The following is a 21,306-nucleotide window of genomic DNA, read 5'->3' as shown; positions in this document are numbered from 1 at the left end:
CACCCCTGGGTATGAGCGTATGTAGCATTGGCCAAAAAAAAAAAAAAAATTCACACATCCATTCCCTCTAAAAGTTTGTCCAGTTCCTCCTTGAATTTATTTAAGCTTTCAACTTCCACGACAGATAGAAGTTCGTTTCAGCAATCAACAATGCACTGGCTAAAGGCAAATTTCTGTACATCTATTCTACAACTGTCTTTCATAACTTGAATGTCCACTCAGATTTTTAATCTGAGCAAGAGGAAGAATCCCATCAGAATTGAGCCAGATCACCTTGCAGGTGCCTAGTCTCCAGATGCTGAAATTTTCAGAACTTAAGCCTTCCTTGGTAAGAGAACCCCTTCATTTCCTTCACCAATCTTGTTGCCCTTCTCTGTACTCACCCAAGCAACTCTACAGCCTTCCTAAAATGAGGCCACAAGACCTGTGCAGCACTCAAGACATGGTATGACCACTGCCTTATACAAATGGATAATCAGCTCCTTTTCCCTACTAGCAAAATTCCTGTATGTCATTGACAATACCCCATGACCTGCTCTGGCAGCCTGTCTGCATTGCTCAGAAAACTTCATATCTGACTGCAAATTACTCCCAGGTGCTTTATATTTTCTATCACCCTAAGTGTAGTACCACACAGTTGGTACGTTTCTCTGGGGGTTACTTCGACACATATGCAGTACTTTGCATTTGTCGATGTTAGACTTCAGTTGACACTTCTCAGCCCATCTGCCCAACTTTTCTAGATCCTATTGCAGTAGCACACTGTCATTAACAACCCTGTCAACCTTTGTATCATCGACATACTTGGACATTAAGCCTGATATATGTTTATCACTATTGATAAATATACAAAGCAACAGTGGCCCAACACCAAACCCTCGGGCACTCCTCTAATAACATTAGTCCAAGAAGAGCAGCATCCATTCTCTGTCTTCCCCCCTCTCAACCACCTTTTATCCATTTATCACTTTTATCCATTATAGTAACTTGTCCTTAATATCATACTGCTCCAATTATAACAGTAGTCTTCCATGCACAATATCAAAAGCTTTCCCGAAATTCAAGTATATGATATCAAAGTTATTTTTTTGCATCCAGTTCATTTGTAACCACATCATAATATCCAATCAATTGGATTTGTTATTATAGTATCCAATCAATTGGATACTATAATATTGTTACAAAGAAACTGGATGCAAAAAATAATTTTGATATCATATACAGCCACTTCCTGATTTATGTAGAGGTTGCATTCCACAGAACTCTACGTAAGTTGGAAAATCCCTAAATGCTTATGCAGCACTCACAACTATGCGTGCTGAATTTGATCGAAGCAAAAAAGAAATGTTCAACAAAGATGTAAATAGAATTATTTATTCAATTTTTCTACCTCATGCACAGGAAAAATTACAAAGTGTATTAAACTACAAAAATTTCAAACTTATAAAATTACAAAAAGAGAGAGGAGACAGGCATAACATCAGCAAGTTTTACCTTTCGAGCATCGTTGCCAGAATTAATCTCCAGCTGATAAGCACGGCACTGTGGAAGTTGAGGACTGTGGACATTTAGAAGGGGTTTTTTCTAACACCACAAAATTTCTCTGCAGCTGCAGAATTGGCTCTGGCGACTACACTGCATATTTTAATGTTTTGAAAACCAGCGCGATGCTTGAACCTATTAAACCACCCATTGCTTACCATGAACTTGGCTTGGGGTTTGCGTACTTATCCTTAATATCTTCATATAAATACTTCTTGATTTTTCTTGAATGGCTACTGGACTCAGGGGCACTTGCTTCTGCATCTAATTTTCCATCCATATTATTAATAGCTTTTCCATCTTCGATATAGAACCTGAACAGTTTTGTGATCACTGTTGATCTTAAAGGCGTTGCTCCTTCAACATGTTCTTTTATATGTGCACTGTCCTTAAAATAGTATTCACTGTTGAAGCGGTGAGACTTAATTCCATGCAATAGATGACAAACTTTGTCCTGCTTCGTATTTCTTAATTAATCATCTTCATTTCTAAATCAATTTTGTTTCATTTCCTAGCACTGCTAGTACTTGCACTTTCTGTTGGTCCCTTTCCCTTCACCATTGTAATAAGTAAACAGGAATGAAGAGAAGATTCAGAAAATGTATTTATGTTTTTTGTGTGATTAAAGATTTCAGTGAAGGGGAACTCATTTCGCCATAATACAGTAAAGTAAAAACCCACAGAATTCCAATTATCGGTATTATCGCAAATGCAATAAGATCAAGTTTACTACCCATTTATAATGGACTGAGCTAACAGAAAAGCCCAATAAACCAGAAAGTGCAAATTGTTTTTATTGTTTTATGATAGTGACCTCCAGAAATGTGTTTTGGAAAAATATTCTAAGCATTTGAAATTGATTCTTATAATGGAGCATATGATAACGATGAAAGTGTAGTGCAATTTCCATTATAAAAATGACTTTTTAGAGAGATAAATAGCTTAGTTATATAACTACCAAGTTCTTGGAGCAAATTACCAAAAAAAAAAAAAAAAAAAAAAAAAACAATGTGTTATTGGGTTCACATTAGGATATTTTCATGATACCTCCATTTATTCCTACAGGACACAAAATACGTTTCCACGATTTTTTTAAGTTTGCACCGGCTGGCAAAAACTTACGTAAAGTCGAATTTCCATAAGGCAAATATTACGTAAGCCGGGGAGTGCCTGTACTTGGATTTTGGGAAACCTTTTGATACCGTTGCAAATGGAAGACTACTATACAAATTGGAGCTGTATAGTAATAAGGGCAAGTTGCTATAATGGATAGTATCAAAGGCTTTCTCGATGTCAAGATTAGTCATGACCAGATGTTGTCCTATTATGAAGGCATTATAGTAGTATGCTTCTGCTTTTACCATCACAGCTCACACAGACCACTTCTTTCAAAACCAGTACTGGTTATTCTTTAGCAAGTTGTTAGTTTCTAGGAACCATGTTAGCTGTCCGTGAACCATTTATTCCAGGACTTTGACTAAACAGTTAGTCAGCAAAAATAGCCTGTAATTATGTGGAAAGGTATGATCCTTTCCTGGCTTCAGGAAGGTCAGGGCAAATGAGTGACACTGCTTCGAAGGAAAGTAACAATAAGACTAAAAGAGAAATCCCAGTTTTGTAGATTCAGAGGAAGCAATGTACTTATGCAAAAAGAGATTAGAATTCAAAATAATCCCGAACAGAAATATGTGATGTTGTCTAGAAATCTGAGTCATTGAAGATAAGCACAGGAGTAGAAGAATCCTATTTTGCAAAATAGGAGACAGAAACAAGTGTTAAAAGGATTGAAATCATCTAATTTTTCTTTCCCCAAATGGAGAATTATTTGGAGATCAGTATTTAAGGAATGGGTAGTGGATATCAGGGAAGTGGAAGCTGTTTGTGCAGGGCAAGGTTTCTCAAACTGGAAGGTGGAATGCAAAGTGCTACAATCAGCAAAACTATGGATAAGATTTCCCAGTCAAATGGAAGAAGGTCATTAATTTACAATAGGAAAAGAGCAGAAGAAACAACTGAACCCTGAGAAACACTTGCATTAGTGGAGAAGTTAGACAGAGTTGTCTACCATCATCTGTAGTGAGGAGTCAGAGAGAAAAAACTGGATACCAAATTTAAAAAAATAGTTGAAACACCATAAGATAGAAGCTTATTTAAAAGACCCTTATGCCAAATATAATCAAAATCTTTGAAATGTCAAGTGCAACTGCTGAGTTTCACCAAACATTTCCACGGAATTTGTCCATAGATATGTAAAATTTAAAAGGTTCGGCAGGCAAAGGCAGATTAGAAGAAATCTTTGGCAAAGGATGCAAAGAAAAACAAACAGCAAAGAGTTCTTTACTTATGTAAACTGTAGAAGGAAGGGGATAAATCAGGTTAGTCTACTTGATATCGATGATTCAACTGTTGATGATCCTGCTCAGGTAGCTAACAAACTAAAGGAATATTTTGCATCTATATTCACAATGAGGAGTTATTCAGGGAGGGAAATACCAAAGGTGTATTAAACTCTGGAAGTAAGCTAGATAAACTTGTTTCTTTGTTGTTTGTTATTTGGTTTTTAGGAGCATTAGCAACTCAGGTCATATTGCTCCAGGATATGCGGTGGTCATTCCCTGACCTTTCCGCATCCTCCATATTTGGTGGTGACGGGCTCGAACCCCGGTCTAATCAAGATGCAAGTGCTACGCACTGCTGCTCCTTCCCAACTGGCTATGAAGGCGCCCTGATAATCTTGTAATAACTGAGAGTAAAGTGGAGGGAAAATTGTTGAAGGTAAACATAAGAAAGGCAAATGGGGTGGATGCAATCTATCCAGTTATATAAAGGAGGCAGCAAAGGAAGTAAGCAAATCCTTAGCCCTAATTATGAGTGCTTCCTTGGACTCAGGGGAGGTACTCATGGACTGGAGATGTGCAAATGTGCTCCCAATCCACAAAGGAGGATCAAAGGGAAGCAAAAGTAATTACAGACCTGTTAGTTTAACTTCTGTTCCAGGGAAATTAATGGACGCACTGATTAAAGAAGCACTGCAGGATCATCTACACATGACTTCAGTTATAGCTCGGACACAGCATGGGTATGTTAAGGGGAAGTCTTGTCTGACCAATTTGATTGGATACTATGATGTAGTTACAAAGGAACTGGATGCAAAGAATAATTTTGATATATGACATATTTGGATTTTAGAAAGGCTTTTGATATTGTTGCACAGGGAAGACTGCTGCACAAACTGGAGCAGTGCGGCATTGGAGGCAAATTGCTGCTATGGATAAAGGGATGGTTGAGTGGGAGAAGACAGAGATTGGTAATCAATGGGCACTGCTTTTCTTCCATCAAAGTGCAATGTTGGGTCCATTGTTGTTTTCTGTATTATTAATGATATTGATGATGGTATATCAAGCTTAATGTTCAAGTTTGCAGATGATACAAAGGTCGGCAGGGTTGTTAATGACACCAATGACAGTGCGCTGCTGCTGCAACAGGATCTAGAAAAGTTGAGCAGATGGGCAGAGAGGTGGCAACTGAAGTTTATTAACATTGACAAATGTAAAGTAACCCCAGAGTAATGTATAAACTGTGTGTTACTGTACTGACAGTGGTAGAGAGTGAAGTTTTCTGAGCAGTGCAGATAGTTTGCAAGAGTAGCTCATGGTGTCTTGTCAATGATATACAGGAATTTTTCTAGCAGGGATAAGGAGGTGATTATCCCCTTGTATAAAGGAATTGTCTTATACAAGCTGTTACACAAAATGTCAGGCCATTGCCTTATACAAGCTGTTGGGACGACTACAGAGAAGGGCAACAAGATTAGTGAATGGAACAAAGCATTGCTCTTACGAAGAAAGGCTTAAGTTTTGCAAATTACAGTGTCTGGAGACTAGGCACCTGCGAGGTGATCTGATTCAGCTGTATAAAGTCTTCAATGGTTTGAGCATGCTTCAATGCTGATGGGATTCTTCCTCTTGCTCAGAATAATCGCCTGAGAGAGCATAATTTCAAATTGACGAAGGATAGTTGTAGGATGAATGTGCGGAAGTTTGCCTTCAGCCAACGGGGTTGATTGCTGGAACAAACTTCCAACTGTCATTGTAGAAGTTGATAGCTTAAACAGATTCAAGGCAGAACTAGACAAATATTTCGAGTGAGTGGATGGATGAAATAAAAAGGGGTGGTGTTTTTTTTTTTTTCTTTTGGCTGCTGCTATATAAGCTTGCTTTCTTGCATCATGTGCCTTTGCTAATGCTAATGCTAAAATAAGATAAGCCACAATATCACCAGTGGATCAACATTGACAGATTCCGTACTGGCGATCATCGATCAGATGGAAAGTTTGTAGAAATTTTAGGAGTTGGCACTTAACAGATTTTTCCATTATTTTAGAAAGAATACAAGTAAGTGCAATGGGACAACAGTTGGATGTCAAGGATTTGTCAACCATTCTGGGAACTAGTTGGATATGAGAAAAATGCCAAACAAAAGGGAAAACACTTGTAGAATAAGAAAATGTAAAAGAGTGACAGAGAACAGGAGCAAGCTGAGGAGCACAAGTTTTGAGAAAAAGTACAGAAATACAATCAGGTGCTTTCTTGGTATCAATACTTCAAAATTCCTCTGACATCCTTTTGACAGAAAGCCACATGAGGAATTGAATGTGATATACTAGGAATGGTAGGGTTGTTTGTTTGTTATTTGGTTTTTAGCAGCATTAGCAACTAAGGTCATATTATTCCGGGATATGCGGTGGTCATTCCCTGACCTTTCCACATCCTCCGTATTTGGTGGTGACGGGCTCGAACTCCGCTCTAATCAAGAAGTGTGTGCTATGCACTGCTGCTCCTTCCCACCTGGCTACGGAGGCGTCAAATGGTAGGGGCTGGTTTGGTTTAACTATATCATCAATTCGGCCCTGGACAGATTGTGCAAGGCTCAAGGGGTAGAATTTTTTTCATCCTGGTCTGTACTTGTTAACAGGAGAGACTGCTTCTACAGGGATGGGATACACTTAAAGAGAAAGGGTGTAAGAATATTTGTTGATGCTATCGAGGCAGTGTTAGGTGGGTCGGAAAACTGCTAGCTTGGGATCAAGAAGTGTGTGCTATGCACTGCTGCTCCTTCCCACCTGGCTACGGAGGCGTCAAATGGTAGGGGCTGGTTTGGTTTAACTATATCATCAATTCGGCCCTGGACAGATTGTGCAAGGCTCAAGGGGTAGAATTTTTTTCAGCCTGGTCTGTACTTGTTAACAGGAGAGACTGCTTCTACAAGGATGGGATACACTTAAAGAGAAAGGGTGTAAGAATATTTGTTGATGCTATCGAGGCAGTGTTAGGTGGGTCGGAAAACTGCTAGCTTGGGATCAAGAAGTGTGTGCTATGCACTGCTGCTCCTTCCCACCTGGCTACGGAGGCGTCAAATGGTAGGGGCTGGTTTGGTTTAACTATATCATCAATTCGGCCCTGGACAGATTGTGCAAGGCTCAAGGGGTAGAATTTTTTTCAGCCTGGTCTGTACTTGTTAACAGGAGAGACTGCTTCTACAGGGATGGGATACACTTAAAGAGAAAGGGTGTAAGAATATTTGTTGATGCTATCGAGGCAGTGTTAGGTGGGTCGGAAAACTGCTAGCTTGGGATCAAGAAGTGTGTGCTATGCACTGCTGCTCCTTCCCACCTGGCTATGGAGGCGTCAAATGGTAGGGGCTGGTTTGGTTTAACTATATCATCAATTCGGCCCTGGACAGATTGTGCAAGGCTCAAGGGGTAGAATTTTTTTCAGCCTGGTCTGTACTTGTTAACAGGAGAGACTGCTTCTACAGGGATGGGATACACTTAAAGAGAAAGGGTGTAAGAATATTTGTTGATGCTATCGAGGCAGTGTTAGGTGGGTCGGAAAACTGCTAGCTTGGGGGGATACAAGGACTAATAGATTAACAGTAGCCACTGGCAGAGGTGAAAGTGATTCTTGCACTGCTTCTATTGGAATGAGCCGCAGCCTGGAAAATAAGATGCAGGATATTTCAGAGACTGCTGGGAGTCATTGTGATACAAGTAAATACATGGGTTGTGTGAGGGTAGCTAAGAATAGGAACAGGTGCATGAATACTTGCATGTACACCAATGCTAGGAGTTTGGTAAATAAATTTGGTGAATTTGAGATATTGTTCAAAGCATCAAAGGCAGATATTGTTGGGATAACAGAGACATGGTGTCACACAGATATAAGGAATGCAGAACTGGAATTTGGGGAGTACAATATCTACAGAAAGGATACACAGGATAGGAAGGGAGGAGGGGTTATGCTATTAGTTAAGAAACACATAAAATCCAAGGAAGTAAAGCCAGTCGACATAGCTGGACAGTGCAGTGTCGAGTCAGTTTGTGTGACATAAACACTGGGAGATCAAAATCGAGAGTATGAGTGTGCTATAGGCCTAATGACTCTGATGAGTATAATAAGAAACTGTACAGGGAAACAAAGTGGGCCAGTAAATCAGAGAAATTAAAATGGGGGATTTTAATTTCCCAGATATTGATTGGAATTTGTGTGTTGGTCACTCACACACTAGCAAGGCTTTTGTGGATTTATTGGATGATTGTTTTCTACATCAGCATGTTCGGGAGGCAACTAGAGGGAGTAATACTCTTGATTTGATTATCAGTAGTGATTCTTCATGCATTAATAATCTGCAGATAAAGGAACCACTACGCGGCAGTGATCACAGTGTGCTAAAGTGGGATTTACTCAAAGAGGTAACTACCATCAGGGGTAAAGGGAAGGGTTTTTGCTTTTGTAAAGGCAACTATAATGGTCTGAGACAGTAATTCTATGCAGTCGGACCAACTGATGATGTTACCAACAGCAAATTCAAAATGGGAAACATTCAAAGAACTTATCTTGGAAGCTACTAGGCTTTACATACCGAATAAGAAATATTGTTCAAGGTTTAGGCCTAAATCGATGTCAGATGAACTAATGAGACATATGGCAGAGAAGAAAAATGCATGGGATACATATAAACTAACATGTGACACAGAAGCCTATGATAGATATAAGTTGATCTGTAACCAAGTTACAAAGGAGGTTAGGCAGGCGAAGTCAGATTACGAGAAATCTTTGGCTTTACTTATATAAACTCTAGAAGGAAGGGGATGAATCAGATTGGTCCACTTGATATCGATGGTTCAATTGTTGATGATCCTGCTCAGGTAGCTAACAAACTAAATGAATATTTTGCATCAACATTCACACATGAGGAATTATTCAGCGAGGGGAATGCCAGAGGTGTATTTAACTCTGGCAGTAAGCTGGATAATCTTGTAATAAATGAGAGCAAAGTGGAGCAGAAATTGTTGAAGATAAACACAAGAAAGGCACCTAGGGTGGATGGGATCTATCCAGTTATATTAAAGGAGGCAGCAAAGGAAGTAAGCAAACCCTTAGCCATAATTATGAGAGCTTCCTTGGACTCAGGGGAGGAACCCGTAGACTGCAGATGTGAAAATGTGACCCCAATTCACAAAGGAGGATCAAAGGCTGACACAAGTAATTATAGACCTGTGAGTTTAACTTCTATTAAACTTCCAGGAAAATTAATGGAGGCACTGGTTAAAGAAGCACTGCATGATCATCTAGACAAGACTTCAGTTATAGCTCGGACACAGCATGGTTTTTTTAGGGGAAAGTCTTGCCTGACCAATTTGATTGGATACTATGATGCAGTCACTAAAGAACTGGATGAAGGGAATAACTTTGATATTATATACTTGGATCTTAGAAAGGCTTTTGATACTGTTGCACAGGGAAGACTGCTGCACAAATTGGAGCAGTGTGGCATTGGAGACAAATTGCTGCTATGGATAAAGGGGTGGTTGAGGGGGAGAAGACAGAGAGTGGTAATCAATGGACGCTACTCAACATGGACTAATATTATTAGTGGAGTCGCTAATGTTATTAGTGGAGTCCTTCAGTGTTGGGTCCATTATTGTTTTCTGTATTTATAAATAATATTGATGATGGTATATCAAGCTTAATATCCAAGTTTGCAGACGATACAAAGGTTGGCAGGGTTGTTAAGGACACTACTGACACTATGCTTCTGCTGCAACAGGATCTGGAAAGGTTGAGCAGATGGGCTGAGAGGTGGCAAATGAAGTTTAACATTGACTTGTAAAGTACTACATATGGGAAACAGCAACCCCAGAGCAACATATCAACTCTGTGGTACTACACTGACAGTGGTAGAGAATGAAAAGGACCTGGGGGTAATTGTGCAGGCAGATATGAAGTTCTCTGAGCAGTGCAGACGGGCTGCAAGAGTAGCTCATGGTGTCTTGTCAATGATATACAGGAATATTTCTATCAGGGATAAGAAGGTAATTATTCCCTTGTATAAGGCAATGGTCAGGCCACACCTTGAGTACTGTATACAGGTCTTGGGGCCTCATTTCAAGAAGGATGTAGAGCTGCTGGAATGAGTACAGAGAAGGGCAACAAGATTAGTGAATGGAACAAACGGTTGCTCTTACGAAGAAAGACTTAAGTTTTGCAAATTACAGTGTCTGGAGACTAGGCACCGGCAAGGTGATCTGATAGAGGTGTATAAAGCCTTGAATGGTTTGAGCATGCTCAATGCTGATAGGGTTCTTCCTCTTGCTCAGAATAATCACCTGAGAGGGCATAAATTCAAATTGAGGAAAGACAGAAGTAGGATAGATGTGTGGAAATTTGCCTTTAGCCAGCGGGTAGTTGGTTGGTAGAACAGACTTCCATCCTTTGTTGTGGAAGTTGATAGGCTAAATAAATTTAAGGCTCAGCTGGACAGGTATTTCGAATGAACGGGGGGGGTATAGTGGAAATGGGTTTTTTTTTGGCTGATGCTGCATAAGCTTCCTTGCATCATATGCCTCTACCAATGCTAATGCTAATCAATCATTTAGAAGAAAAGTAAGATTTTAGCAGTTCAGCTTTATCTTTAGTTGAGATTGTAATTGAACTCTGGTTTTTTCATAGGTGGGAATAGAGATAGATAAAACTTTCAAGCTATAGCTTTGGCAAGAGACCAAAATGCTGAACTACTATTTGGACAGGAAGCAAGTTTTCTACTCTTAGCTTATTGAAAATCTAGTTTGGACTGATTAATAACTGCTTTAAAATTGTTGTGAGCTTTCATGTAATGAACCTGGAGATGTGGATACTAGCCAATTGTGATATGAATCGTTCTTATCTTAAACAGTTTTAGCATATTTATTGGAAAAACAAAGGTTTAGATAAAGGAAAAGATTTTAAGGTGGAGTGTGGATTAAGGATTTCATCACTAGAAGAATAATTTCACTGATATATTCTGAGCAACCATTGACATCGGCTGATTTTAAACAGTAATCCAATCAAGGAAAAGAAATTTTGCAGATCGCCCATTTTGCATTCTTGACAACACAAGATTGGCTTTTCCAATGGAGAATGGCTACATTGGAAAAGAGACCATCACCAAGTTTTGATCTTAGGTGTCTAGGGGAACCAGTCAACTTGACCGTGTACTTAATGTAGTAGAGAGATTTTAAGCCAGAGATGATTGAAAAGATGTGATTCCAAATTACTAAGTTTCTGACAGGGAATATCAGAATATATACATATGCACAAGTACCACCTTTGAAGCAAAAGAATCATACAGTAAATAATTCATACAACTGATAGGTGGGAATAGAGATAGCAGGTGAGATGAGCAGTGGTTGAATCAACCAATAATTGGATTTCTGTCAGAAAAAGTAAGTGGTATTTGGCAGACTGTAAGTAGAAATGGACATCATTGATATTGCAATTGAGACCACATATATTTGTGAAATGAATGAGGCAGTGTTTGGGAGATTTTGATATTTTTTGCAGATAAGTTTCATCTATTAGTTTGAAAATTCATGATGTAGTAGGCAATAAAGTGGGAGAGACATGCTGTATGGAGTAATGAAATTCTTGGATATGGTATACACAAGACAAGAATGTACCCGGCTTCTTGACAATATGGCATTGACAATCTCTGCCCCCCCCCCTGAATACACACTATTCAAACTCTCTCCAGTCACTATTTGCAGAGAAAAGTAGCAAGATTATACATTAGCTAATCCAGAAAACTCCTAGAGACTTACCAATAGGTTCGATCCAGTGGACTATGTAATGGCTGGCCTGCAAACACCATTTTAGAAATTTACCATCAAAATGAATGGAAGATTGGATCTCATCATGATGTCCATCATAACCTCAAAAGACATCAGTCATATTTCATGATGGAAAACATGGAGTGGTTGCCAGAGCTTTGCTATGGGGATCCACTTTATTTGTCTATATTGTTTATTGTATACTTCACTGTCACATAGTCACTTCACTTCACTTTAGTCTATAACAGAATACTACACTCATCTTTGTTTTCTCAGTTTTTATGTCATACTAGACTGACTCAGCATTAAACTGGCAACCTGGGTCTATTGGTTGTAATGTTTTAAAGTCTACTTACTTCTTAACCAAAAGCATAACCCCTCCACCCTATGCACCTTATACATAGATTATGATCATCACATCAGAGTGATACCATGTTTCTGTTATATCTACAATGTTAGATTTAGTGACTTAACCAATACTTCATACTCATCAAATTTATTTACCATACTCCTGTATAAAATGATGTTGATGTTAGGAGTGCAATAAATGCATGTCTGTTTGTGTTTTGCATAACCCTTACACAGCCCATGTAATTGTCAGCCCCATGAGGACCTCCATCAAGCCTTGCAAGAAGCAGTGAAAGAATAAATTTTGTTCATGCTTATGCCTATTATTAAAGTATTAGTCAATGTTTTCCCCTAAACTAATAATTTTTTGACTTATATTACATTTTTTAACTTTCCTAATAAATAACAAATAAGTGAGATTTGAAACAAAGATGTTCAAGGATTAATTAATGACTGGTTTATAAAATTATTTACGAATGCTGTTGAAAAACAATATAATAGCATTTTTACTGTTAAGTAACTAATGAGAAGAGTTTAAAACATCATAGATTTAACACTGCTCAAAGTGAAATAGAATATTCTGATATAGGATGGCTAACTGTGGATGATAATTTTAATATGTATAATAAACAATTAAAGGATCTTAAATATCCAGAGCATTATGAGGATTCAACCAAAAAAAAAAAAATAAATAAATAAATAAATAAATAACTAGATATGAAAGATAATAATATAAAAAAACAAAAAAAAAAAACATAAAATACACTTTTATAAAATGACTTGATCAGTCTTAAAGAAGACAAGGAAAATTATATGATAAATTCAAGAACTATAAAAACAACTACTAATAATGACAGTATTAAGATAAATATTGAAGTATACATCAAAAATGCTAATTGGAAATTAACAGCTATTAAATAAATAAAAAGAATAATAAAAATTCTCTCAAAAAAAGAAATTAATGTGAAATTAAATTTTGAAATTTACATTGTATCAAACAGGAAAATGTGCAATCATTAAATACTTTCTTGCATCATATGCCTCAACTAATGCTAATGCTACTGCAAAACTTATAACGAAGAGAACAAGAAAAATTACAACTATTAAATAATGAGCTAAGAGATAAAATTATTAAATATTACTTAAGAAAAAATATGCATTGGAAACATTAATATTAGGACAATGCTCAGGAAATTGAGTTTTTATTTGGCCATTTATAGCACAATTTTAATCACAGTTCTTTTCCACAATACCACAGTTCTTTTCCACAATATGACATGCAACACATGAGTGCCTTCAACGAATAAAGGGAACATATGTATCATTTTATGCCCATTATCTTATACAAACTTTTACACATTCATCAGAGGAACTGAAAAGGGGGAGGCTTGTCTTAGAAAGAAGTTTGGGGTTCTTCAATATTTTCCATGCAGTAAAGAACAGGAAGGTAATCTCAATGGTGTTCTTTGTGATGAAGTCAAGGAATCAAACCTTAGTGATGATTTGCATCTCTGAGGGTTGTTCATTATGCCCAGACTCTGTGTTTAATTCAAAGACACTTTGAAGAGGTGACTGCCACTTTTATTAAAGATAAGCAAGGAACTCAACTTGGAAGAAAGAGCTGAGAATTTCAATGAATTGAAAAAAAGAAAATATGAAAGCCATATGCAGTAGGAAAAGCAGAAGGAAGCTGATCAAGGTTTCCTAACTGTAGAAGAGACACTGCTGTCAAAACATTGACAGAAAGTGATAGATGAGGCTTTGCAGCATTTAGAAAAGTTGCCACATAACTTTTGATAATGCATGATCCTAACCTCAAGTGCAGCTCTGCAAGTTTTCAAGGTAAGATCATGCATTATCAAAAGTTATGTAGCAGCTCTTCTAAATGCTGTAAAGCCTCATTTATCACTTTCTGTCAATGTTTTGACAGCAGTGTCTCTTCTACAGTCAGTTAGGAAAAAAAGAGAAACCACAGAAAGATTAGTTGATATTTATTTGTATAATACAGGAATGGTACTTCGTTATGTTGTAATGTAATGCACTGTTCTATAACTTGATGTGATTTTGTTGCATTGATGGCATCTATTTTTTAATGTTTGTTATTGATAATAACTTCAATAATAATAGAAAAATAAATATCTGTTAATTCTCTAGATGGCCGAGGCCAGAAGAGATGCATACACTGATTCATGTATTTAAAATGCTTGTGATTTGGGCTGATAAATACAGAGCAGTGCTCTATATTTGTGCAAAGCACTGCACTGTACATATCAGCCATAATCTACTTTACTCTTAACTAGTTATTTCTTAACTACTTTACTGTAATTAAGAAATAACTAGTTTAATCCTATTTTATGGGATGGGTAGGTGAAAATAACCCAGATAACTGGAATATGTGGCTTTCAACCTAATCTTAATTTATATTGTTACTAATCTTAATTTATAAGTTACTATGGAAAAAACCGGTTTTGATAAGCAACAATTTGTCATCTGATATGTGATGGAGGAATGCATTGGGTTAATTAACTAAGAATTTCTGGTACATGAAAATGGTTAACAGATTTAATTTACTTACCTCAACATAGTCATGTTGGCAATCAGCTCCTTCCAAAAATATATGAGAGAAAGCAATAGATATGTTGTTACCAATTGGAGCATTCACAGTCCAAGTGCAGTTGTGATTATGTGGATAACTATTTGGAAAATTAGGACTCTCAATAATTCCACGCCTTGATTTCAAGATACTATTACAAACTGCAAGTAAAGAAGCATATAAGTGGAAATAAACTACTTTAAACATGTGAAATGAACTCTTGTTCACTATTCTATAAGTATTCTACCATCTTGTAATATAATAAGTTACATAATCTATTGAACTAAATAAATTTATGTGAAAAGCATATACTTGCAGTAAATTTCAAAATGCAGTATAATTTTTTCATTCCTGTTTTACTTTTACCTGTATTGGTGTGTGTGTGTGTGTGTGTGTGTGTGTGTGTGTGTGTGTGTGTGTGTGTGTGTGTGTGTGTGTGTGTGTGTGTGTGTGTGTGTGTGTGTGTGTGTGTGTGTGTCCCTCCAAATCTATATGGAAAGCTCCCACATTAACCATTAATCAATGATTAAAAATCTGAAAATTTAGTACAGTCAAACTTTTATTGCAATAGTTTCTGAAGTGACTTTCTTAAAGAATTTAAAACTGTCTAAGAGGATTGAAGTCACCCATCAAGCATAGTCCATTCCTTTTAACACTGACAAAGTCATCCAATAAATCCATGTTTTGCAACTGTGTGTGAGAGAGATCAACTCACCAGTTACAGTCGATATCTGGAAAAGTTCGCCTAATGGTGGTGGAATAGTGGCAGGTCCTCTGGCAGATGACCCATTAACCGTTAATCACTGATTAAAAATCTGAAAGGTTCTCCTACTTTTCTAAATCCAGTCAATCTTTCATGGCAATAGTTTCTGAAGTGATTTTTTATTCTGGTTTTCTTACAGAAACTGCATGCAAGAACCTCTGAAGTTTTCCACCTTTGCAACTCGATGAGTTTTAGCTTGATGAGCATGGTCAGTGGGGAGAATATTCACAGTCTCAGCAATGGTCTATTTAATTGCAATGCAATGCATATTGTGTTACTCTTAGTTTCGGGTTACATGTTTTACACATCCCACTAGTTCAATAAAAGTCTAGTTTTACTCTATTTGATTTTGAAAGATTTATCATTATTTTCACATAGTAAAGATGAGAATACAAAACTCGATACTCTCTCAAGAAAAAAAAAAAAAAAAAAAGAGAATGCAAGTAGAGTGAGAATGCAGATTATGAATGAAGTAAATGTGTGTGTCTCTCCTACCCCCTCACCTGTTGGGCTCCCCACTGCCAGCTGACATATCCCACCCCCGGAGCGGGATGGGCAGCTTGACCTTCATACCGGATTCGACACTGCTTGGACATGACACTGATGAAGACATTCTGTGGCTTTGCTGGCAACATGCCATTGGCAATCTGAACTGGGTACTCTAAAACCCTGGTTTCCTTTAAAACCCCATCCCCAGGCAGGGGAGGGAGGAGATGGATCTCTGTCTCCTCTCCTCCCTGTCTACCCCCCATACTTCGCCTGGTGGGGCTTGTCTCCACTGACCTCTTTGGGGATGCCTACTCTATCGTCCCTATTCTTCTATCTGTTTTCCCCCCTCACTAAATCAACCGAGTACACTCTTAACAATGCTGCCAAATTCTAATCAAAGTCTAAATTCTACCGACTTCGTGTAAATCTCTAAGACAACTAACACTATTAGCTTTTATCTAGCATATAGCCTCACATGTCTAAATTTAATAACATCAAAATTTTGCCTGACCTATTAGGCCTTTAACACATCTCTTTAGCGTTCAACCCCAACCAGCGATTTCCTAACAGCAATCCCATTAAGCATTAATGTCAAATGCATATATATATATATATATATATATTTTTTTTTTTTTATAGGTCCTAGCCACTGAAATCCCAGGAAACTAGGTGTCAGGATCTCCCAGAGCAATTTGTTGTGATACTGGATACACCCGGCTAGCCTCCACGTGGCAAGGTATGGGCAACGTCGGGCCCCACTAGGGGCCTGGCAGCCAATAAGCCGGACAAATAATGGACACAACATATCACACAGCACAGACACAGCCCACACACTTTCAAGTCTCTGGCTTGACAGTGTACTGTCGATACAGCGAAATACATGCGGAGATGGGAGAAATCCCAGGTGCCGTCTGACACAAACATACCTTATACTCTCTCTCAAGACGGATGCTGCTCTGCAGAAAACAATATATCTAATTTTGAATTTTGTGTGTTTTTAATCACAACAATTTGAAACAAATGTGAACGTGGAAATATCTCATACTACTGAATATAGGAAAGGATATGAAAAAGTTTTCCACTGATCATGTTCTATGTATCCCAAGAGATTGACATTTGGAACATAACTTTGTAGGTGGTAGATGACTTTCATCAACCGGTGAAATACCACCACTTTGCTTATTGGAGGCTTGAAGTGGTGAAACCCATGTTTAGTCTCTAGAGCAAAGTTTCCGGCACCCCCCTTCCCCCATACTTCTCCTTCAACCCATGCACGGTACCAAGTACTATAGGTTTTGATACCTTTCGTGTTTGGGGTTTTCATAAAAAAAAAAAATAAAAATATATATTACTTCTCCTCTATGCAGTCACCACCTAAAGCAAGCCATTTTCGTAGAAGGTCTTACTTTGTTCTTGAAACCATGCTTCTGTTACAGAAATTATCTCTGCATTTCCAAAAGAATGCTTTCCACCCAAAAATGATTTCAGCTGAAAAAGAGGAAGAAGTCAAAAGGTGTCAAGCCAGGGGAATAAGTCAGGTGTGGAAAGATCAGTCGTTACAACAGCATGCCTTTGCTGAGATTTTCACATTGCTTTTCCTAAATTGCCATGTGTATTTGCTTAGGTATTTTGCTGTAGTAATGTGCAATGATGGTGGTACCCCTCTCTAGGTATCTATGAGAATACTGCCCATCTCCTTCACATTCCCTGCACATGGATGCACTCTGATCTTTTTTAGAGTTAGTAATGATTGATTTCCATTGTTTTGAAATCTGCTTTGTTTCTGGTTTAAAGTGATATATCCACAATTATCCATAGTCACCGTCACTCGTGGATCACTATCACACACGGCAATCAATTCAGCAGAGCAGGCCTGCCTTTTTTCTTTCTGCAGAAATGTGAGCAAATGAGGAATCGATCATGCTGAGACCTTATTCCTATTTGAATCATTGTGAATTATGCTCCCCACTGATCACAGTGGGGAGCATAATTCACAGTCTCAGCAATGGTCTGTTTAATTGTTATCCAGTGGTCATTGAGGGTCAGCTGTTCAATTTCCTCACAAATTCAGCAGTGTGTGATGTGGGTAGCTACCAATTTCCTGCCTCATCATGGACACTCTCCCAGCCATAAATGAACTGTCTCCACCAATATTTTATATGATGGATGGATGTCCCAATACACCACAGACATCTCAAGGATAGTCCTTGGCTGTTTGCCTTGCAAAAACAGGAATTTGATAATGGATTGATATTCAACTTTATCCATGATGATGCTCTGTCACACATTCAGCCCTGAATGTGTGACAGAGGTAAGAGCAATGAAACTTTGGACATATATTAATAGATAAACAAGCAATACATTTAAAGAAACATAACATTCATAGAATGCACAGAAGAAGCTCAGGGGAAAATTTTTTTTGAAACTCTCCCCTCCTTTCATACATATAATATGCTTTTCTATTTTTTTACTATTATTTATATATATTAACATGGATTAAGAGTTTATCAGAAGCTGTAGGCAAAGTGATTGATGCACTGATTGTGTTTAAATATACAGAAACTGGAAATTAAGCATCGGGATTTCAAGTGTTGTTGGGGCTCTCATACAACAAGAAAACACATGGGTTGTGTTAGGGTTACTAATAATAAAAAAGTTGCATATACTCTAACACTAGTAGCACAGTAAATAAAGTTGGTGAATTTGAAGTAGTGGATAAGTCATAAAATGCAGACAATCTAGGAGTATTGGAAGATGCATTATGTCAATGAGATATAATGCATTCAGTATTTGAATATGGAGATAACAATGTGTCAAGAAAGTACAGACAAGACAGGAGAGGAGGGGAGGGAGGAGTTATGCTGTTATTATTATTATTATTATTATTATTATTAGCTACATGGTGCAAGGAAGGCTGAGGCTTATGCTGCACCAGCCAAAAAAAAATTCCCTGAGTTACCCTGAGAGAGAAAGAGAGAGAGAAGTAGAAGGGAATCACCAAGAAATAGAAGAATGATGATATCCAGCTGAGGACTCTGGATGTGCCAAGCCCATACTCACCAGATGTGAGCCCCCTGGGGTTATTTAAGAAGTACATATATAAAATCTCAGGCAGTGCATCCAGTTGAACTGGATGGCCAGGAAAATGATGATGAGTCAGTTTGATGTGATATGAGCACTGGGAAAACTAAATGAGAATAGTTGTTATAAGGTCATGACTATAACTGAACAACTATACAGATAGACAGACTTGGACAGTTTATCAGATTGTTTTATAATGCAAGATTTAAACTTTAAAGATATTAACTTAAAATTGTGGGTTGATCACTCATACTGTAGTAAGGCTTTTGTGGATTTACTGGATGACTGTATTCTACAACACAGCATGTTATAGAGGCAATTAGAGGACAATATTCCTGATCAGATTATCGACAGTGACTCACCATGCATTAAGAATCTGCAGATAAAAGATGCACTAGATGAGAGTGAACACATTATACTGATGTGGGATTTACTTAAAGGTGTAGCTATTGTCAAGGGCAAAGGGAAGGGAAGGGCTTTTACTTTAAAAAAGCTGACTTACAGTGCTCTCAGACAGTTTTTAATTCCTGTGAGTGGGACTAACTGGATGATATTACCAAGAAATTCTACAGGGAAGCACTTAGGGATGTAATCATAGAATTGCAAGGCTTTTTACAATAAATAAATACTGTTAGATCTAAATGGATCCAGATGAACTGATGAGACCTTTGGCAGAGGGGGAAAAAAAATGTTGGGATCAAATTAATTATCAGGTGATACAGAGGCCAACAATACATATAAATTAATGCAAAATAAAGTTCCAAAGAAGGTTAGGCAATCTAAGACAGATTGCAAGAATCTCTGTCAAATAATGCAAATAAAAGCAATGAATACTCTTTTATATAATAAGTACTAGAAGGAAAGGGATTGCTGACGATCCTGCTCAGGTTGCTGAGAAACTGAATATGTATTTTGCATAGATATTCACACAGGTGCCAGAAGTTTTATTTAGGAATGGGGATGCCAGAAGTATACAAAATTCTAACCAAGAATTAAATGATTTTGTGATGAATGAGAGGAAACTGAAAGAGAAATTGTTGAAGATAAACAGATCCTGGAGTGGATGTAATCTATCCAATTATATTAAAGAATGCCAAAAGAAATAGGCAATCATTTAGCTATGATTATGAGAGCATCCTTGGAATCAGAGGAGGTCCCCCATAGACTGGAGAAGAGCAAATATATCCCCAATTCATAAAGGGAGTTCACAGGTTGAAACAGGAAATTGCAAACTGTTTTTGGTGATGAAACGTTAAGTCATCATACTAGTATTTGAATGGTATAATCAGTTTAAAGATGGATGTGAGGATGTACGCAATGATTCAAGAAGTGGGCATCAGTAAATCTCTCAAAATGAGGAGAGAGTTGCAAAAGTTTGGAAAACTGTGGCAAAAGATCAGCAATTGACCCAAAGAATGAGAGCTGATGAGTTGGAAATGAATATGAAGATAATTCATCAAATTCTGCATGAAGATTTAGGGAAATGGAAGGTCAGTATGAAATTAGTGCCACACAGCCTTACAGAGAAGTAATGAAGAGTGTCATCACAATCCTAATTTTCTCGACTGTATTGTCACTGGAGGAGTGTTTGATGTTGCAGTATAACCTAGAAATGAAGCATCAGAACATGTAGTGGACTTCAAAGTCATCACGAAAGCCCAAAAAGTTCCAGTCACAGGATCAAGATGAACCTGGTCGTGTTTCGTGACCAATAGGTTTTGATTCACAAGGAATTTGTAATTGAAACGGTGGGGAAGGGAGTCAATGCAGCATTCTATGTACAGGTTCTTCATGCTTCAAAGATTATTGAAGCCCATTGAGGCTGCAATTTCAGGAGAAAGGTTGCTTGTTTTTGCAAACAATGCCACACCCATTCAACATTTGTTGTGAAGACAATTCTGACAAAACATCGCACTATGCAGATTTACTATCCACCCTAATCTAGCACCAGTGGAATTCTTCCCCTTTCCCAAAGTGAAAACTCAAAGGAATGAAATTTTTGGATATTGAGGATGTAGAAAAAGAAAGCATAACTGCTAAACTGAATATCATCCCTTTAGACACTTTTCAGAAAATTTTAGAATAGTGTAATAAGTCCTTTCAATTACATGATCACTTTGAATAAGAATAAAACCATTTTTGAGCTCCTTCAATTTGTGTTATTTTTATAGCACCAGTCTGAAAACTTTATTGCCAAACCTTGTATATTCAAGCATTTCCCAAGGAAAATGCACAATCCCATTCATTAACCACCAAGCCAGTTATGTGTCCAAGAAAAAAAAACCACATGATAGGTACCTAAACTGCATCCAGACTACAGACAGTATCTACCTGGAGACAAAC

General features: G+C 37.7%; 1 protein-coding gene across 1 annotated transcript in view; it reads right to left on the bottom strand.

Annotated features, from left to right (window-relative positions):
* LOC150088287 (cubilin-like) overlaps positions 1-21,306 on the bottom strand; it is a 1,623,406-nt gene that overhangs the window by 1,362,394 nt on the left and 239,706 nt on the right. Inside the window, exon 8 of the mRNA XM_090370104.1 lies at positions 14,613-14,791. Within this exon, the coding sequence (XP_090226230.1) occupies positions 14,613-14,791 (179 nt within the window). The remainder of the gene's footprint in view (positions 1-14,612; positions 14,792-21,306) is intronic.

Source organism: Mastigoproctus giganteus, chromosome 3, assembly GCF_048544385.1.
Source record: "Mastigoproctus giganteus isolate SK-2022 chromosome 3, ASM4854438v1, whole genome shotgun sequence".
Classification (NCBI taxonomy): Eukaryota; Metazoa; Arthropoda; class Arachnida; order Uropygi; family Thelyphonidae; genus Mastigoproctus; species Mastigoproctus giganteus.
This window is presented reverse-complemented; position numbering and strand designations above follow the sequence as displayed.